The 21,235-nt window shown below is 41.2% G+C and overlaps 1 protein-coding gene across 4 annotated transcripts in view; it reads right to left on the minus strand.

Annotated features, from left to right (window-relative positions):
* The window catches only part of rp1 (RP1 axonemal microtubule associated), a 270,471-nt gene that overhangs the window by 95,086 nt on the left and 154,150 nt on the right, over positions 1 to 21,235 (minus strand). For all 4 annotated transcript variants that reach the window (XM_062980362.1, XM_062980361.1, XM_016995666.2 and 1 more), the window contains exon 33: positions 3,588 to 3,807. In XM_062980362.1, the coding sequence (XP_062836432.1) occupies positions 3,588 to 3,807 (220 nt within the window). The remainder of the gene's footprint in view (positions 1 to 3,587; positions 3,808 to 21,235) is intronic.

Raw genomic sequence — 21,235 nt, forward strand, 5'->3', positions numbered from 1 at the left:
CCATATTGTGAATAGTAGGTGTCTTGTATTAATCATAATGTCAGGACAACCATCTCGCTCTGGAGAGGACTTTCAAGATATACCAGAAATATAGATTTGGAAACAGAGAGTCTAAAATGGGAAGCACAAAGATATGATGTGAACTTGTTTTCATTAAGAAACAGGAGCTGAGCAATTTACATCTCATGGTATACCTCCTATAACAGCAACTCGCACTAGAATTACGGTCGTTTTTCCTACTTAAATGTTCTTAAAGGTACTTAAAGGTAGAGTTAAGCCTAGAGGCATGAGCTCTCAGGGAGCTCTCTAACTATAATTTCTTTCTGATTTTTAATTTCTGTATGGGAAGGGTTTGATTGTTTATCAATGGGGGGCTGGAGTGGGCAGAGGATATGTCAGAGCATTCCCACTATTTTTCCACACACGCACAATTCGTCGCATGTGCCCATTTTCCACCTCATCAGATGGGGCTTGGGAAGCATCTTAGGATGCTTTCCCGCCAGTCCAGCGACAGATGGGCATGCTGCAGTGCTTATCCCACTATATCACTGGACTTCTGGCAGAGGCTCCACTCATAATTGGAGTAGAAACGTCATGCGACACTTCCCTCTCAACACAGGAGCCTACCTGTGTTGTGCTGGCTCCAATGGATCCAGCATGGATTCTCGCCACTCGGGCGACGCTTCCCACGTGTGATTGGGGAAGCACCGCTGCAAGGGAGTGGAGTGCAGGGCATTGGATCCACCTCCCTGCCCCTCTGTTTCTTTGGTGAAGTCAGGCAAAGTGGGACACTTCATCTGGCTTTTGTGATAAGGTTATGTCCATGCAATGGCAATACTCTATCTGTGAAAGAACAAGACAGGATTCTGCTCGATATTACTTAGAATGCAATTTTTTCACATCAATTACTTATATTTTATATATAACTGTCTATAAAGATTTATTTGCAATATTGTTGTTCTTTTTCATCTATTGAAATTCCACTGTATCGATAAGTGCAGCTGTTATTTTTCTAATTCTTTTTTTTGGTTATGCTTTGAACCCCATAAATGCCCAAACAAGGTATTGTGCAGTAGCTGGGCAGGTGTCTTTAGGAACACACAAATGTTCACACTAAAACCTGGCAACTAATACAACATAATTAGAAACTGCCACCTGCTACCCATGTTTCTTTCAATGCTACACAGTATTTTTCTCTTTTGGGCACATGGCAACACTATAAATAAACTATTTGTAGCCCATTCCAATGATTTGTCACACCAGTAGCGGCTGATACAATAAGGCAGTGCCAACAGCACACTCAGTTAACATTTTTGTGATTTTGTGTTCTCCTAGTAGCTAGATAACAGGAAAATACCGACATAGTTGTAACAAATGAAGCAACACAGTCAGTAACCATGCTACTTTTGCCATTACACAGCTATTATGAACACAATCACTGAAGAATCCAAGCTAGAGATTGTGATGGAACCTATATCCAAACTGGGCCCACTGTCCAACCCTAGGATCAGTGTCAGATTTACCATTGTGCTTAGGTGCGCTTAAGCACAGGGGCTGTTGGCTGGGGGGCACCTTCCTTCCCCCAAAATAATTTACAATGGATTTTGCTTATGTGGTGCAATTCTAAACAAGAAGGCATTCTGTTTCAAAGCGATGCCAGACATGACAGTTGATGGGAATGTGCCACAAAGCAGGCAGTGTAGGCCTACTGAGTAGACATACCTCCATAGCTTCCCCAGCATGTTCCATGGGGTATAATGAGCTAGTTTTATCCAGGCTTTTATCCAGGGGACTCCATGCTGGCAATGTGATGGTAGAACAGAGAAGCAGGGAGACGATGCTTCTCGGACCAAATGTGATGAGGTTATAAGGCATTTTTGCCAGCAGGCATTTGGGGGAGGATGGGGGCACAATGCTGTGGAGGTTGTGGGTGAGATTTGGGGGTGATGGTGTTTTAAATGTAATTTTAATTACATTTAAACTTTATATATCCACATTAATATTTGTTTTTTTTTATTTTTGTATTTGCCTTGGTTTAAATAGTTATTGGATTGTGTAACTGTAAGCTACCTTAAGTCACTACAGGGAGAAAGGTGAAATGTAAATAAAGTTAATAATAAATAAATAAATAAATAAATAAATAAATAAATAAATAAATAAATATGATAATAATAAGTTGATTTAAACTACCAGTGTTATGATGTCACCTGCCCCAGTTTGTCCTGTGCAAACGGCTGATCAAAAAAGGAACCTGGACCAGGTTTGTAGTTTGGTAAGACACAAGATCCAGTATAGTGCAATTGTTTTGAGAACTCTGGAGATCAAGGTTCAAATCCCTGCTCAGCCATCAAAATGCACTGGGTAAGCCACACTCTCCCAGGCCCCTTCTACACTGCCATATAAAATCCAGATTATCTTCTCTGAATTGGCAGTGTAGACTCATATAATCCCATTCAAAGCCGATAATGTGGATTATCTGCTTTGATAATCTGGATTATATGGCAGTGTAGAAAGGGCCTTATTTTTCTTGGCCAGATAAATTGTAATTTAAGTCTGTCCAAAAATGTTGGGGCTTTACTAAACTATAAATCCAAGGATCCCATAGCATTGATCCATGGTGGTGACAGTGCTGTCAAACTGCATTGATTCTATAGTGCAGATGCGCCTTCAGTGCGGTGTAGTTAGGAAGAGGGTGAAAGACTCCACTGTCTCCTATTTGCTACTGTTGCAGAAACAGTGGCCAGTTTAATGAATGGGAGTGGGAAAACCTTTAACATTAGTTTAGGGAGTCTGAAGGGGAAGGTGTGTCTGGGAACTGTGAATGGAGAGAGAACTGGCTTCTTCAGAGCTTAACCCGGGATGAGAATTATGAAATACTGTATTTACTTGAGTGTGCCATCGATTGTAATGTAACCTCCCAAAATAAAGATTTGTTGTGCAATGTAATTCGCCCTTTCCCTTGTCTGTCAGCCGAAAGGGGAAGCTGTGCAACTCCCTCTGGTCTCAGCCTCAGCTTAACAAAAAAGCATCAGTTCCTCAACTGGCATTATTCACAAGGCTTTCTAAACCCAGAGGTTTTGAAGGCCTTGTGAACGAGGCCAGATGGGAATCCGCCTCTCTTCTGTCAGGCCCAAGTCTCCCTTGTCGATCAGCTATTCCACTTTGACTGATGCAACCACAAAGGGAAGGATATTTAGTGGCTCTGAAATATAGAACGCTGCAGAAACACCCCGAGAAATAAAGCAACATTTTTATTTCACAAGAAAATCATTCCTGATAAACACTTCAGCAACTCAAGTCTTCATAAGTGAAATAATTCAGTGTTCAATCTACCAAAAATGGCTTCTATTATGCTAAATTATATGCTTTATCTTTTACAAGTATAATTATAACTCTCCGACTTAAACACAGAACGCAACAATTGTTATACACAGTTGTTCATTTAATTAGAATGACTCTGAATATTAGCGTGAAGCATAAAGCATTTGTTTTTAAGGTGATGAAGACTTAACAAAAAAACTTTTGCTGCACTGATTTCCTCCCCAATGTCTAGTTGAGATTGTTCCCCCTTTCTCTGCTATTTTTACCTGGTAAAGGTTTCTGGTGCTCATTCACTGCAGGGAATTCTTTTACTACCTCTCCATGTTCCCGGCTAAGAGAAAACCAACAGTTACAGTCAAAGTTCACCACTCGATTAGTGTATAGCTCTTCCATTTCAAAAGACTTCAAATGCCAGCCCTCAAAGCCTGGTAAATCATCACAGCTGACCCGAATCTTGTACACATCTCCAGTGTCTCCAGATTCGATCTGCAATTAAGAAAAATAGAATAGGTTACTGAGGAAAAGGCATCTCTTCCTAGCATCAGAACAAGCAAAACAGGAACCATATTCCTGGCAGTGCTATCTACATTCGCTATCATGTTGATGAATAATGTCTTAATTAAATTTCCTATTCCTGGTGAAATTAGGGGTTGCAAATACCTTCTGACTAGGAGTGATATGAATGAATACATTTGTTTCTATTCATGAGGCAGATCAAGAGCTAAGATTACTTCACATTACAGTGGTGGGACAATGTTTAACTTAACCATTCAAGGCAGTGGTGGTCTTTTAAAATACTAATCTCCCAAACTTACTTTGTGATGCCTATTGCTTGAATCATATCTGTTATTTATTTCAACAGATTGATGTTTCCAGATTATTGATGGACTAGACTTTAGATCCAGAGGCTCTGTCGTGACCTTGCTACTTCAATTGCAAATGTCATTTTTTTTTGTTGTTGTTGCCGATGGTTAAAATGCCAAGAAAATCAATGTAATGCCTTTCAAGTCTCACCTTTCCCTGGACTTTTCAATGTATGTAGACAGAAAACGAATCAATGGCAAATAACACCGAGATTAGAAGACATTGATGGAAATAGGAAATCCTAATTACTTTCCCCTCTTTGTTGCTGGCATGGACAAGACAGACAGCAAAATTCCCTTGTCATCACCATACTATCAGCAGAAAGGGTCTCACTTTATCTGTCTATTATTTCATTTTTTCTCTCTTATCCATGCAATTTAATCATATGATGCAAATCTATTGGGCTCTACTATTTCAGAGGACAGTGAGAAAACCATTTTAGAATTCTGTTTTTTAAACCTAAAATGGCAGACCACATTAGGAGGAAGAAGTCAGGAGTCGGCATTGTCAAAAGTTTATATTACATTTATTGATTGGCATAATATTTTGTTTTCTCACCAATGTATATGTTAAAACAAGGTGCAATTCAAAACCAGATGATGTACAAATTTAAAAACAATTTAGTTAACTCTCATATTAAAATGTGTTATTATTTAACACCCCCCCCCCACCACCACCACCACTGCTAATGCAGTGTAGAGATGGGAGGTTGCTTTGGTGGTTTTTGCAGGACTGAAGCTGGATTTAATATTGCATCTTAGCACTACATACCAGGATGTTGGGAGAGGTGGACAGCCTTAGTGGAGCCTATTTAAGGCTTCTACTTCTTCTGCTACAGTTCATTAACCCACCTTTCTACAGGTGTCACAGTGTCCGTTCTTTAGTTGCTTTGGGGCTGGGTAAGAATCTTTCCCCATTTCACTTTTTTCCTACCCTACACTACAGTTTGGGGAATTGGCTAGGGTGGAATCTTAAATACGTTCCCAATGGCAGGTGGTGGGGAGAAAGGATGCTTTTGGTGAATAATCAGATTTTGGAACTGCTCCTGTGCATCAAGTGACTGGAAGGTATAAAGAGAGGCTGGTCTCAGGTTTTGCCCTCGGTAGAGGTTATGCAGCTAGAAGATGTGGACCTTGGGATTGGTCTTCCCACATTATGTTGCATTCCACTTTCCTATAAAACTAAAGGAATGTAATTTAAACAGATGACATGTTAATAAAGTTGCCTTTAGTTCAACCTATTTTTTGTGTGTGTGGTCTTGTTGTTCGGGGATTGGTCAGCAAACAGCATAAAATCATTTTTAAAACATAGCTATAACATGGGACAGGGGATTATCAACAGTCTAATGCTATCTCATTTCATTTGTAGAGCTCTTCATTACAAAATTAATGGCAAATGGACTACATTAACACAGATGTTGAGATAGGTTGTTTAAAATACGGAACCTTACAAGATAGAGCCAGAAAACATGAATCGCCAACGTAAGCATTTATTGAGGAATTGGTCAAATGCCTGGCAAAATATTTATATTTCAAATGGTGTAGACTTTTACACTTGCACTGGATCCCAGTATTTATGATCTTCACATTCTATATGTGTTAAATAAGTAGGAGAAAACATGCTTTGGATGCATTTCCACTGCTAATAATGAGAAAGTGCTCATAAGAAGGAAAGCTCCATACAAAGACAGAATGTCTATGTGCCCGACAATGCTTTTCAGTATTTTGTATCTTGATAATTAATATAAAGAGTAGGACCTCTTGATGGTAGAGCCCAGCTATCATCCTTTCCAGCCAGCATTGCAATGATTTGAGATTATGGAATGCAATATTTGAATAATCATAAATCCCCCATCCCAATATACAATATGTATGTTTAAAGTTGCCGCCTACTTGCAATATTCAAAATATATCATATAGATGGCTGTAATTTCTTAGTTCTCACAAGTTAAGTGCTTATGGCTCCAGTGTAGACCATTTGAATGAGGAAAAGTGATTTAAATCTTCCCAGTGACGTATAATGGTTTGAGTGCTGTGCTGGGATGATAGGAGATCAGGGTTCAGATTCCTGCTCAACCATATAAACCTCTGGATAGATAAGACATGCCTTCTCAGAGAAAGGCAATGTGACAATGTTCACCTTTCGATGCTCATAAATCAGAAATTACTTGAAGGCACACAGCAATCTGTTAGCCTCCTTTTCAATATTGTTAAATACATAAACTTCTTTGGCATCAGAGAGAATAATTTTTCTTTTCATATTTTTTCTAAAACTTCAACATTGAGAAGGATAGGGAGTTATACCATGAAGGCAATGGGTTGGGTAAAGATTTAATCTTCCAGCTTCATATATACAGTTGTCCAGATTGGGAGGTGATATGCATACTTGGAGGTAAATAATGCATAAACTAAACACATTATCTATAATGTAAGGTGTAGTCTGCCTATTCAAAAATAAAATAAAATAAAATAAATATTTGAAAATATTTTCTGTTGGGAGGAATTTATTCTTTTAATTCAATATTTCCACATACAATATCACCTGAAATACCTGATCATTTATGATAAGAAGACAGTGATTAGTTTGGTAAAACAGGAAAATTAACCCTCTCATGGTTGATCACCCACAAGTGGCTACCAGATGTACAGATGAGTGATACAGAGAACATAAAATGAATCATGGGGGACACCTGGCTAGACAGCAGTACATGTGAAAAAGATCTTGGAGTCCTTGTGGACAACAAGTTAAACAACTGGGCATGTTTAGCCTGGAGAAGAGAAGGCTGAGAGGAGACATGATAGCCATATACAAATATGTGAGAAGAAGTCATAGGGAGGAGGGAGCAAGCTTATTTTCTGCTGCCCTGCAGACTAGGACATGGAACAATGGCTTCAAACTACAGGAAAGGAGATTCCACCTGAACATCAGGAAGAACTTCCTTACTGTGAGGGCTGTTCGGCAGTGGAACTCTCACCCCTGGACTGTGGTGGAGGCTCCTTCTTTGGAGGCTTTTAAGCAGAGGCTGGATGGCCATATGTCAGGGGTGCTTTAAATGCGATTTCCTGTTTCTTGGCAGGGGATTGGACTGGATGGCCCATGAGGTCTCTTCCAACTCTACTATTCTATGGTTCTATGATTCTATGAATCAGAAACAATTTTACACTTCAGGAGATATTTGGTCTTATATTAAAATACTGGTAAAGAATTATTGTCACCAGTAGAGGTCCTTTTACAAAAATGCTGTTTACATTATTATGAAAAATGGTAATAATTACTTGGGTCCATTCTGAAAGTAGGTTGTTTGAAGGAAGGATTACATTTACTATTTATTGTTTATTAAAGTAATTGCATCCTGTTCTCTGTCTAAAGGTCTCAGTAAATCAATACAATTAGTTTTAGAATTATATAAGAAATAAAGGAATCAACCAATTCAAAACCCCACATGTGTGAATTTCTATAAAGCCAGTAAGACCCCAAAAGCTTTTGTATTAAAATAGTTTTTGTATTAAAATACGTGTTCATTTTGCACTCGCATTTGCATTCGCATGTGCCAAATGCCAATCAGGCCTTCAAGACTATAACTGGGGTGCCACAGCAAAGAAGGCCTTTTTATATCATACAACAGCACATCTAGCTGATGGGACACAGGGGAACAGGCAATCCTGGTGCCTTGCTTGGCCAATTAGTGGTCATTGAGGTTAGAAAGCAAAACTGCACTCCAGGACTATCCTGTGCTGGGTGACACTGGAGAACTTCCTACCAATTCCAATAAGATTCCAAACTTACTTTGAAAAGATCTGGCATGGAGATGTTGTCTGTATTGAATATAATTATGGACTATGTTCGGATTTGTCCAGCTTTTATAGAAACATACAAATAATGTGATTACTTTTGTTTTCTTTCCTGCTTACGTTATGTGCCTTTAAATCATTTCCTATGACAGAGTTTACTTGACAAGATTTGCTAAGAGGAAGTTTGTCATCATTTTCCTCTAAGGCTGAATGCATTTTGTGCCCAAATGAGAATGCGAACCCTCATCTCCAGAATCATACTCCAGTGCCTAAACCATTACATCACTGGAACAGTATTCCATGTAACTGAGATCACTTTTGAATGTAAATAAAATATTTGAAATATCAGCAGTGCCAAGCAGAAAACTACAGCTCAAAATCACAGCAATATGTAGTGGTTTTGCCCAAAACGCTCAAAACCTCCAGGTATCTTTATAGTTGCCTCTCCCAAAAGCAGCTGAAGGCCAAACGCAAAAGTGACACAACATCACTTCTGGTCACGCCAAGCCCACTTGTGCTTCCCCTGGGAGATTGTGGGATTAAAAAATGGTCCACTGCTAATGCAAACATGGTGAAATTCATCCTCTCAGGAGCACAGTGCTTTTCATTCAAGGATGCCTAAGATTTTCTGCTGAATTTTCTGCATTAAGTTGTTCTATTTTTATCCTGAACAAGTGTATAATGTCCTCCCTAACACTAATGATCACTTTCCATGACAGTAGAAATGTGGGAACGTACACTGTCCCTCCATATTTCTTGATTCTAGCTTTTTGGTAAGTGATGAAGTCATTAGCTTAGTTCTTCCCAGCAAGGCTCCCCCCTGTAAAATTATTGGCTCTAATATTTCTTCTCAAATAGTAATTCTAAAACTCTTTTTAAACAAAACAGCCACTCATTTGAAAGATACTACAGACTGTCTCATAACACCATCTAAAATGGTAGTGATAAATGTTTTTCTAGAATGTAGTATATACCGTAATATACTAAATGTTATTCCACTTCCTGGAATCGTCAGCATTATTGGTTACCTACATCAATTACCCTATAGAAAAATGAGATAATGCATATAAATTATAGTAACTCATACACTGAATAAGATAGACAGACAGACAGACAGGTATATGGATTAGCATAGCTTAATATGGTCTAACACGGCATGGCATGGTATGGCATAACATAACACATAGTATGGTGGGGAGTATCTAATTTCATAATGGTGATTCTTATTAAAAATGTTTATTCCCTATTGTGTATATACTCCCCAATCATAATCTTCCAAGATTTTATTGATTAGCTGAGCTAATTCCCTACATTATTGTATTTGGGGGAAAATGTTTTCTATGGCCATTTATGTAAATGTTTTACATCTGTACCTAGGATTTGGGATCAAAAAACTCCACAACTATCAGAATCATAGGACAAATTTGAAATAGCAAACAAGGGCCCCTTCCACACAGCTGAATAAAATCCCACATTTTTTGCTTTGAACTGGAATATATGGCAGGATGGACTTAGATAAGCCAGTTCAACACAGATATTGTGCCTTGATATTCTGAGTTATATGGCTGTGTGGAAGATTCCCAAGGGGCTTGGAACCAAAGAGCAACACAATTACAATTTGAAACTAAGGGCCCTTCCACACAGGGCAAAATGCAACATGAGCCAGCATTTTAAAAGGCTGATTTGGTTCGCATTTTATAGCCACACCTTGGGGGGGGGGGGCTTGCCTTTTGGGCTGGGGGGGTGGTTAGCACGGGTGGGCAGGGGAATCAGCTCTCTCCTCTCCCTTCCCCATGATTTGCCTCCAAAAATCACAAAACAGTCTCCCTTACTGAGGCATGAGAATAGCCTTAGCTCAGTGGAACTGTGAAAGGATGCCAGAGAGCTCTGGAAAGGGAATTTGGAAAAGAGGCTGTTTTATGACTTTTGTGGGCAAAACAGGGGTGGGGTAGGGAAGAGAGGATAGCTTTGCCATCCCACTTCTCCAGGCTGCTTGAAGAATGTGGGATGGCAGTGGAGATGCCTCCTGGAATCATGGATGGTGATCACAGAAGATAGTCCCCACAGCCCACAGACCTGCAAGTATCCACATCTTTGCAAGTAAAGTATTTAACCTGAGTGTACAGATTAATTCCAGGTTAAAACGCATTAGCCTTTCAGGGCTTTCTCTCAGCAAGTATGCTTGAATGTGGACCCTTGATAGTGTGCCATGACTATTCAACTATAACCCAAAAAGTTGTGGCATTTTCTATTCTATTGCAACAAAATGTGCTCTGTGTCCATTCTTGTCACATATGAAGTAATTTTCTCTTACTGCTGGATCCACAATTTGAGTTAATCAGATGCTTCTCTATTTCTTTTTTCCCACCAGCAGTTGCTAATCCAGTTACTCCCTCACTTCACTACTCTCCGCTTTTGAGATTTTTTAAAGTGCATTCAAGTAGCTAGATATATCGGGTTTTTTTTAATTTGGATCTTGAGGACATATAAGTATTTTTCAATTTTCTCAATTGAATAAACATTTATCAATGTGTTATTGGAGCTTCTATTTTGAAATAATAGTAAGATACTTTATTCCTTCAATTCACACTGGCTTCAAATAAATGTGCTATATGTTCTAAAGCCATTGATAAACTATTTTGTAATAACAAACATGTTCTTTTTGAACTTATCAGAATTCAGGGGGTTTTTTTCCCAGTGTTTCACATAAACGTCGTTTGTTCCTGTGCCAGGCAGAAAATCTTCAACTCGATCTTCTCTGTCCTTGTGGTTTAAACAGATCTACAGTATCTACTAATCCATTAACCTGAAGAGGTCTCAAATCTACATCCTATGAACAGTTAACACCATGCCCTCTTTAGCTTAGTTTTATAGGAATCACTAATGTGTTTGAGGAAGATAATACCCAAGGAAGTCTTTGCATTAAAGAGAACTGTATAGAACAGAAATATTTTGCTTTTTCTGATACCATGGTTTCATTAAAGGGTGCCATCATAACTGCTTTTTCTAAGGATTAACATGGCAACAGTCCTCATAAGCACTAGTTATATAACTAGACATTGTCTGGAATTGCTTCTGTTTACTGACTGAAATAACAGAGCTTGAAAGCCACTGTGCTAGAAAAGGGCATTGTGGGCGGCAGAGGCAGGATTGCATTGCTCATTGTAAAGGAAGATTGTAACTGACACAGAGAGGACATGGAATGGTGGCTTGAAATTTTGTGTCTTTTCATTCTCTGGCTTAATTTTTTTTTCTTAATAAGAAATATCTCTGATTTTTGCTTCGCTGTGGGTGTTTTGCAATATGCACATAATGCTTCATTTCTCCCCAGTCAAAACCACACTCCCGTGTGGTTAGCTTTACTCCAACAGAAATTATTTTCAAATATTTGGTACATTACTGTTCTTGATGACAGACATCCTCCAATGAGATCAGGTTTCCCCCCTGTCACTATTTTATCCTCATAACCATCTTATTAAGGAGAATAAGCTGAGGGACTAGGGTGGCAACTTTAGTGGATAATGGGTGGTGGGGACAATCTTCTTCCAGGGGACTTTCTGGGGACCACATGCACACTGCTGAAAGTTCTGCAAAAAATTGGGAAAGAGAAGGAAACTTGAAATGGCTGGAAGTCCCTTTCTGGTTTTAGACACAATTTATATTTTGAGGTACAGTTTGGTGTTGTGGTGATTTGTGGGCTGTTTAAAATGTGAAATGAAGTGCTTGAGGGCTTCTAGGACCTCATTTTTATTTTTTTATATTTTTGTCAGTTACTAAAAAAATTGACAGGCAATCTGGGAAAATCAGAGGAACAAAAATAGGATGGTGGGGCCCCTCTGTTACACTTCCTCCCTGGTGGTTCCCTTGTGAAATTCATCATTGATAGATGATTTGCATTCAGATATTTCCAGTTCTACTCTAACATTTTAGTATTTAATAATATCCTTTTGCACTTCAGGATCTTGTCTAGGTCCTTATTGCAGCTCTTCCAATTCCCAGTCTACTCTGATTTCTTGACTGCAGTATTCACACTTACTAATGACTGAGACAAGAAATGGAAAAACCTGAACCATTACAATGTTGTCATGATTCACTTTAAAGTTATGTCATCAGCATTGGCCATTATTTTTGTTTTCTTAGTATCAACTGAAACCTGCTTTTAATTTTCTTCAGTAACCCTTTCAGGTCTTTGTTAAGTCTTGCTACTAGTATGGCCAACATTTTTTAAAAAATGAGGAATAATAAAAAATTGATCAAATTTAACTAGGCTAGGCCCAGGTCTTTGAGCGCTTAAATTTTTGAATCTGAGTTTGAATTCTGGGTGTTTATCTGTATTAGTACTGAATGGTGTCAAACTTATTTTGCAATATATGCACAATTCTCAAAGTGTGCTCTGCGGAGCTCTTGGGGCTATTATTATTATTATTATTATTATTATTATTATTATTATTATTACAAAAGCTGGGTTGCCATCTGTTGGGGGTGCTTTGATAGTGCTTTTCTTGCAAGGCAGAAGAAAGTTGGACTAGATGGCTCCTGGAGTTGCTCCTATTTTGTTGTTGTTGTTGTTGTTGTTAAGCCCTCTGTTGGGGTGCTTTGTGCTTTTCCTGCATGGCAGAATGGGGTTGGACTTCCTTCTACCATGCAGGACGACACAAACCAAGCACTCCTGGCACGTGGCCATCCAAGATCTGCACAGTAATAATACAAATCGAATCATAGAATCAAACAGTTATTTATTTGTTTATTTATTTATTTATTTATTGTTCAAACTTATATGCCGCCACTCCCCTAGGGCTCGGGGCGGCTTACAAGAACAGGCTAAAATCTAACAATTTAAAAACACCTTAAAACATCTTTAAAACATCTTTTAAAAACATCAATAACAGAAATCAAAAGCCTGCCGAAACAGGTGTGTCTTACATGCCCTGCGGAAGGCTGATAAGTCCCGTAAGGCATGAACTTCAGGTGGCAGAGTTTTCAAGAGAGATGGCGCCACTGCTGAAAAGGCTCTGCGTCTAGTTGTTAGATGTAAGGTCTTAAAACGTGGGACTTCCAATAGGTCTTGGTCCTCAGAACGGAGGGATCTCTGAGGTTTGTAGGGGGTGAGGCGGTCCCTCAGGTACATCGGCCCTAGACCATGTAAGGCCTTAAAGGTAAGTACCATCACTTTGAAAGTGATCCGGTGCTCAATTGGTAACCAGTGCAGCTGCAGTAAGATTGGTGTTATGTGGCATCTCATCAGGACTCCCGCAAGGAGCCGGGCAGCTGCATTTTGCACCAATCTGAGCTTCCGGATCACCAACACAGGAAGGCCAATGTAAAGGGCATTACAGTAGTCCAGTCTTGAGATAATCGTATCCTGGATCACCGTAACTAGGTCGTCCCTAGACAGATAGGGGGCTAGCCGTCTAGCCTGCCGAAGATGAAAAAAGGCGATTTTGATAACAGTGGAGACCTGGGACTCCATCGTCAGTAAAGGGTCCAAGAGGACTCCCAGACTCTTTACCAGTGAAGACAGGCATAGCGCTTCACCATCCAGGGTTGGCAACTGGATATCCCCACTGCCCGGTTGACCCAGCCATAGGATCTCCGTCTTTGCTGGATTCACCCTCAACCTACTGGAAAGCAACCATCCAATAACAGCCTCGAGGCACTGATGAAAATTGTCGGGTACAGAATCCGGTCGGCCTTCCATCTTTAACACAAGCTGAGTGTCGTCAGCGTATTGATAACACTCAAGCCCGAAATCTCAGACCAGCTGAGCAAGTGGTCGCATATAGATGTTAAACAACAGAAGGGAGAGAATGACCCCCTGAGGAAGCCCACAAAGTAGAGGGGACCTTTTGGAGACCAGGCCTCCCCTCTCTACTCGCTGTCCTCGGTTGTGAAAAAAGGAGGCCAGCCAATTTAAAGTTGTCCCCCTGACTCCAGCAACAGCAAGGCGGTGGGTCAGAAGATTGTGATCGACTGTGTCAAATGCTGCTGTGAGATCCAATAACACAAACAGCACCGACCCGCCCTGGTCAAGCTGGCATCGAAGATGATCCATGATGGAAGCCAATACAGTTTCTGTCCCATGCCCCGCACAGAAGCTGGACTGGAAAGGATCCAGTCCAGTTGTGTCGTCTAGGAACTGCTGCAGCTGCACCGCTATTGCCCTCTCAATCACCCTGCCCAGAAACGAAAGATTCAAAACTGGGCGGTAGCTGAAGGGAACTGAGCGATCTAAATCTGTTTTTTTCAGCAGAGGAGAGACCACCGCCTCTTTTAAGCCCTCTGGAAATACTCCTTGCTCAAGAGAGCTGTTTATTATCTTCAGCAATGGGTCGCGTAATCCCTCCAGGCAAGATTTCACCAACCAAGAAGGACACAGATCGAGGGAACAAGTGGTCGGTCTAGCTGCAGCTATGAGCCTATCGAGAGCCTCTGCATCCAGCAGGATGAACCGGTCGAGGGTGGGTCCAGCGAGTGGCCACGGAGTCTCAAGTTCTCTCACTGTGTCGATTGTGGCAGGGAGGTCCCAGCGTAGTAGCGAGATCTTGTTGGTAAAATACCTCTGAAAAGCCTCGGCTGAAAGGGCCTGATCATCACTTTTTGGGACGATAAGGACCGTCGTTAAAGATCGAATAATTTTAAACAATTTTGTCGGGCATGAGCTGGCAGATGCTATCACAGAGGCGTAATATACTCGCTTTGCTTAGGAGACACCCCTAAAGGCCATCCAGTCCAACCCAACTCTGCCATTGGACGATACAATCCAAGCACTCCCAACAGATGGCCAGCCAGCCTCTCAATAATAATAATAATAATAAGAATAAGAATATCATACAATCCTAAGGTTAGCAGATACCCCTAAGGATCATCCAGTTCAACTTCCTTATATCATGCAGGAGGATACAATCCAACCACTCCTGACAGATGGCCATCCAATATCTGCACAATAATAATACACATCAAATCATAGCATCAGACAGTTAGGAGACACCCCTAAAGGCCATCCAGTCCAACCCAATTCTGCCATGCAGGACACAATCCAAGCACTCCCAACAGATGGCCACCCAGCCTCTCAATACTAATACGGTAGAGTCTCACTTATCCAAGCCTCGCTTATCCAAGCCTCTGGATAATCCAAGCCATTTTTATAGTCAATGTTTTCAATATATCGTGGTATTTTGATGCTAAATTCGTAAATACAGTATTTACAACACAACATTACTGCGTATTGAACTACTTTATCTGTCAAATTTGTTGTATAACATGATGTTTTGGTGCTTAATTTGTAAAATCATAACCTAATTTGATGTTTAATAGGCTTTTCCTTAATCCTTCCTTATTATCCAAGTTATTCGCTTATCCAAGCTTCTGCCGGCCCATTTAGCTTGGATAAGTGAGACTCTACTGTACTAATAATAATAACAACAACAACATCATCATCATCATACAATCCTAAGGTTTGGAGTGACCCCTAAGGGGGTCTACCATGCAGGAGGACACAATCCAAACACTCCTGACAGATGGCCATCCAGCCTCTACATAATGATGATGATGATGATAATAATAATAATAATAATAATAATAATAATAATAATAATAATAATAGAAGCATAGAATCCAAGAGTTTGGAGAGGCACCAAAGGGCCATCCAGCCCAACCCTTTCTACTATGCAGCAGGACACAATCCAAGCATTCACAACACATGGACAATGTATAAATACTAGGCTTGAGCGATCCACGTAAAAATTGATTCTAAACTCGCTTCAAAAGTAGGGGGCGCTAGCGTTTCGTTTCTGATGTCATTTCCGAATTTTGCCCTCAAAAATTTTCGAAATTTAACGAAAATTCGTTAGTTTCAAAAGTAATTCGTTAATGGCGGACGCACATGCGCTGTGGCCCAAAACAGCCCGGGGGGGGGGGAGTAAGATACCCAGCCAATGTGCACTTACTGCACTAATGTGCAAGAAAATAAAAGGGAAAAATACAGCCTCCCTTTTGCCCAAGTTCTATTTGTGTGGATTATGGGAATTGCACCGTTTGCCAGACTTTGCAAGCATTGATAAGCTTAAGAGAGCCAGCCATTTCTGCAGTGCAAGAAAATAAAAGGGCTACAGAAGTGATTTTTTACCTGTGGCTCTTGAAATTATCTCCAGTGTTGTATTCATGTTACTTGCTCTGTACTCATTACAAGTAGTTCTGCTGGTACTGAGGGATGAGCTAGTGAGAAAGAAACCCTCTCTCTCCAGATCCCCGGGCCGAATGAGCCACGAGGCTCCCTGCAGTTTTCATTCAGAACGTACAAGCCCCTCCCCTGATTGCTCTCCAATTGGCCACAAGGTGGAAACAACATGCTAGGTTGCCCCAGTGCACTGAAACAAGTTTGGGTGATTTGCAAATGCTTGCTTACCTAACAAAAAAAACCGACGACATCAGAAAAATTGCCAGAAAAATCGAAACCGCGGGATTCACACGATGGGATAATGCGATTCGAATATCGCTTCAAAAGCAACAAAACAAACGAATTACTAACGATAAACGGGGAAATCAAATTTTTTGAGCAAGCCTGATAAATACTATACAATACTACACAGGGACTTAGACCCCCTCTACCTTCACCACTTTCACAGTACACAAACAACCAAATGCATACTAAACATAAAGACAACCATACAACAGACATTCAATACCACCACTACCTCAACAATTTCTCACCAACATCACCAGACCATGCCACAGCAACGCGTGGCCGGGCACAGCTAGTATACACACACACACGCACACACACACACACACACATACAGACATTTCTTGGGGCTCTGCAATAAACTTTTTCAAAAAGGGCTTCACAGTTGAAACTGATCTAGAGTATTAGGGAAATATCAGAAAAATGACACTGCACATGTTTGTTCAGCACTCTGTATCTCATGGAAGTGAATAGAAAAACTTATATTCTTGTGGAAATTTGAGTCTAAATCCAATTTTTATTCTAAACTTGAGTAGACTTGGGATGAATTTAAATGGTGACTTACTATCGATTCAATGGGTCTACTCTGGCTCAGACTATCAATTGGATCTAGTCTCCTGCTGCATCTCTTCAGCTTTTCTGCTGAAAAAAACTAATGCTCCACTATTCAGAGGGATAATTAGAAATCAAAGTTATGGATCAAATGAGACTTATTGTTTTCAGAGAGAGAGAATCTGCAAAAACTGTGCTATATTGCCTCTACTTTATTGGTACCTTAAATGCTACTGTAAAAATCAGGATCTTTGTTATTCCTCTGCTCCTGCTTATTGCTTTGCTGAATTTGCAATCTTCTGTTAATTGCAACATTACACAGCCATTCCCATGGCAACCAGTTGTGCTGCCACAAATGGGAATAGGTGAACTCCTTAAACAAAAGCCTCTGATCATTTAAACTGCCTCAGCAATAAAGGAAGAAAGAGGGCAACAAAGCCTTAACGTTGCTTAAATGAGCTTTCAGTACAATGACTCTTCAAGATTTTCTCACTGTACCAATTCTTCTATAAATGTCATGCCTCACTTTGTGACCCTATAGATACTACATAGAAAAAAATTCGCATGCACATTTGAGGAAGAGGAGAAGAGTGCAAAGAAAAAGAAATGAAGTAGGATCTTTAATGGGGAAAAAATCTGTTTTGCATATAAATGTCTAATAGAAAGAAACTTGTTTGATTATTCAGCAGTTCCCCTTATTGTGATGGAACTATTAGGCTTGCTCAAATAATTCGATTTCCCCGTTACCCGTTATTAATTCGTTACTTTCGTTTCTTTTGAAGCAATATACGGCCTTGATTGTCCACACGTCTGGATATCGCAGTTTCGAACCGCGAGAGGCCGTTTTTTGTTATGTCGTCGTTTTTTTCGTAAGGAAAAAAAGCTTTTGCAAATCACCCAAACTCCCACCATTCCTAACAGCCTCAGGCCCTTTCCTTTTGCCCCTCAGCAAAAGGGGCGTCACGGGCTCAGCCAATGGGAGGGGGCGAGGGGGAAGGAGGCCGAGGAGGAGGAGGAAGACGGAGGGGGGAAATGGCCGCCGCCACCGCCTCGCCTCAGCTCAGGCCTGGTGTCTCTCTGTGAGGCGGGAAGGCGGCGGATGGAGCCGGGAATGGAGAGACCGAGAGAGACAGAGACACGCAGAGATGGAGGCTGGCGCGGGGCCCGGCGGTGAGGAGGAAGAGGCCCGGGATGTGAGGGGGTGTGGGCCAGGCCCGTCCTCGGCTGCTCCCGAGGAGGGAGGGAGGGAGGGAGGACTACGACTCCCAGGGGCCCAGATTCGCACCCTCCCTCCCCCAATACAGGTCTCCATACGACGCTACATGAACTTGAATGGATACTATGGTTGTGTTGTCGAAAGCTTTCATGGCCGGGATCACACTGTTGTGGTATGTATTCCGGGCTCTATGGCCATGTGCCAGAAGCATTCTCTCCTGACGTTTCAGCCACATCTGTGGCAGACATACTCAGAGATTTTGACGTCTGTGCGAAGCTAGGCAAGTGGGGTTTATATATCTGTGGAAGGTCCAGGGTGGGAGAAAGAACTCTTGTCTGTGGGAGGCAAGTGTGAATGTTGCAATTGGTCACCTTGATTAGCATTGAATAGCCTTGCAGCTTCAAAGCCTGGCTGCTTCCTACCTGGGGGAATCCTTTGTTGGGAGGTATTAGCTGGCCCTGATTGTTTCCTGTCTGGAATTCCCATTTTCTGGGTGTTGTTCTTTTACTGTCCTGATTTTAGCTTTTCTGTAGCTAAAAATGCATATAAAATTGATTCTATAGGGAGGATAAATGATTGGATTTCAACTCCTACAGCTTAGCTTTCTCTGCCAATAATGGTACCATACCAAACTAAACCTCCCAAGATTCTGTAGCAGTGAGCCATCTTGGATATTGTAAGGGAATTATTATTATTATTATTATTATTATTATTATTATTAGACCTTGCTCCCAGGAAGGTGCCTTTGCTGTGGCTCCCAACTTATCCATCTACCTTTCCACATATTCTCCACATTGTGTGTATGTGTATGTATATTATATATACATGAGCCCTGATGGCAAAGTGTGTTAAAGCACTGAGCTGCTGAACTTGCAGACCGAAAGGTCCCAGGTTCAAATCCCGGGAGCAGAGTGAGTGCCCGCTGTTAGCTCCAGCTTCTGCCAACCTAGCAGCTTGAAAACATGCCAATGTGAGTAGATCAATAGGTACCGCTCTGGCGGGAAGGTAATGGCACTCCATGTAGTCATGCCGGCCACATGACCTTGGAGGTGTCTATGGACAACACTGGCTCTTGGGCTTAGAAATGGAGATGAGCACCAACCCCCAGAGTCAGACATAACTGAACTTAACATCAAGGGATACCTTTACCTTTACCTATATATACACACACACACACATATGCAGGGACTATATATATATATATATATATATATATATATATATATATATATATATATATACACACACAGTATATATCACACACACACCAATTTAACAAAGTTTCAGCCACAAAAACAAAGTTTCTGAAGTAGAACAATGACTTTCACAGTAAAGACAACCCAATTTAACAGGAAATAAGACTTTCAAACCAGGAACAGATTTCTGCAATTATTAAAAAATGGTTTATTATAAAAGCTATGAAAATTCGCCAAAAATCAGAGGATAAGGAAAACGTTCCAAATTTTGGTGAGCTATCAGTGTTAAATGTGTTCTACCACTGTACCAAGTTTGAAGAAGATCACTCAAAAAATGAGGGCGGGAGAGTCCTGTAAAATCTCCCCTCGTGCTGTTTTTTTTGGCCACTGTGCATGCGCGTCCGCCATTAACGAATTAATTTAGAAAATAACGAATTTTCATTAATTTCGAATTTTTGGGGGGGCAAAATTCGGAAATGACATCAGAAACGAAACGCTGGCGCCCCCTACTTTTGAAACGAGTTTAGAATCAATTTTTTCATGGATCGCTCAAGCCTAGGAACTATACCACCATGCGAAGGCCAGAGAGAAAGAAAAACAATCATTCAGCTGAGGGAACCCCATAGCCAGGGACGGTTCAATCATTAGGTGAAGTAAGTGGTTGCTGAAGGCGCCATCCTCTAGGGGGCGCCTAGGAGGCGCTGTTGAGGCACCTCCGCCCAGGCGTGGCCTTCCTACCTCCGCAGCCTGGCCTGCCTCAGGTCTCTGGGCTGCCTGGCCATGTTCCAGAAGCTTTCTCTCCTGACGGTAAACCCACACCTATGGCAGGCATCCTCAGAGGTTGGGAGGTCTGTTGGAAGCTAGGTAAGTGGGATTTATATATCTGTGGAAAGTCCAGGGTGAGAGAAAGAGCTCTTGTCTGTTTGAGGCTAGTGTGAATGTTGCAATTGGTCAGCTTGATTAGCATTTAGTTTAATGGCCTGGCTGCTTCCTCCCTGGGGGCATCCTTGGTTGGGAGGTGTTAGCTGGCCCTGATTTTTTTCCTGTCTGGATTTCCCCTGTTTTCAGAGTGTTGTTCTTTATTTACTGTTCTGAATACTGGGGCCAGACTCCCTTTCGGTGGCCTTTTAATTCCTATGGATTCCTAAGGACCCTCAGGGCTCTTCCAAACAGCCATATAAACCAGAATATCAAGGCAGAATAACCCACAATATCTGCTTTGAACTGGATTATCTAAGTCCACACTGTCCTATATCCCAGTTCAATGTCTGGTGCTAAATTTGCAAATATAGAAATTCCTACATAACATTACCATGTATTGAACTGCTTTTTCTGTTGATTGATCTATATATATATAAAGTGTCTGTCCATTTTTATCTTAATCTAAACAAAGAAACTACAACACCCAGAACCACGAAACTTAACAACACAACACAACGCCCTTGCAGCTGTGTTTAGACAACTAAGCCACAATTCACATCAACATCCGTGGCCAACACAAACCCAAAAACCTCAAAAAAACCATGTGTGCTTGCATGGGACAGGTCCAGCGCGCAAAACTCACCCACCCCACCCCCCCTCCTCCATGCTCCCTTGCACCCTCGCTCGCCGGCTACCGTGACCACCGCCATCTTGGCCACCAGCCCCGGCACACCACCGCTCACTGTCTCACAACTTCCCCACACACTCCTAAGTGACAGGGAAAGAGAAATCGGCAATTTCCACTATCCTACAGATCCGGCAAACGGGCGTGAGTGAGGTGCTTTCCCCGCCTGCGAAGCTACCGACAAGGAGGAAAGGAGGAGGACAAAAGTGGCGATTTCTTCTCTCCTTC

The sequence above is a fragment of the Anolis carolinensis genome, chromosome 4, assembly GCF_035594765.1.
Source record: "Anolis carolinensis isolate JA03-04 chromosome 4, rAnoCar3.1.pri, whole genome shotgun sequence".
Taxonomy (NCBI): domain Eukaryota; kingdom Metazoa; phylum Chordata; class Lepidosauria; order Squamata; family Dactyloidae; genus Anolis; species Anolis carolinensis.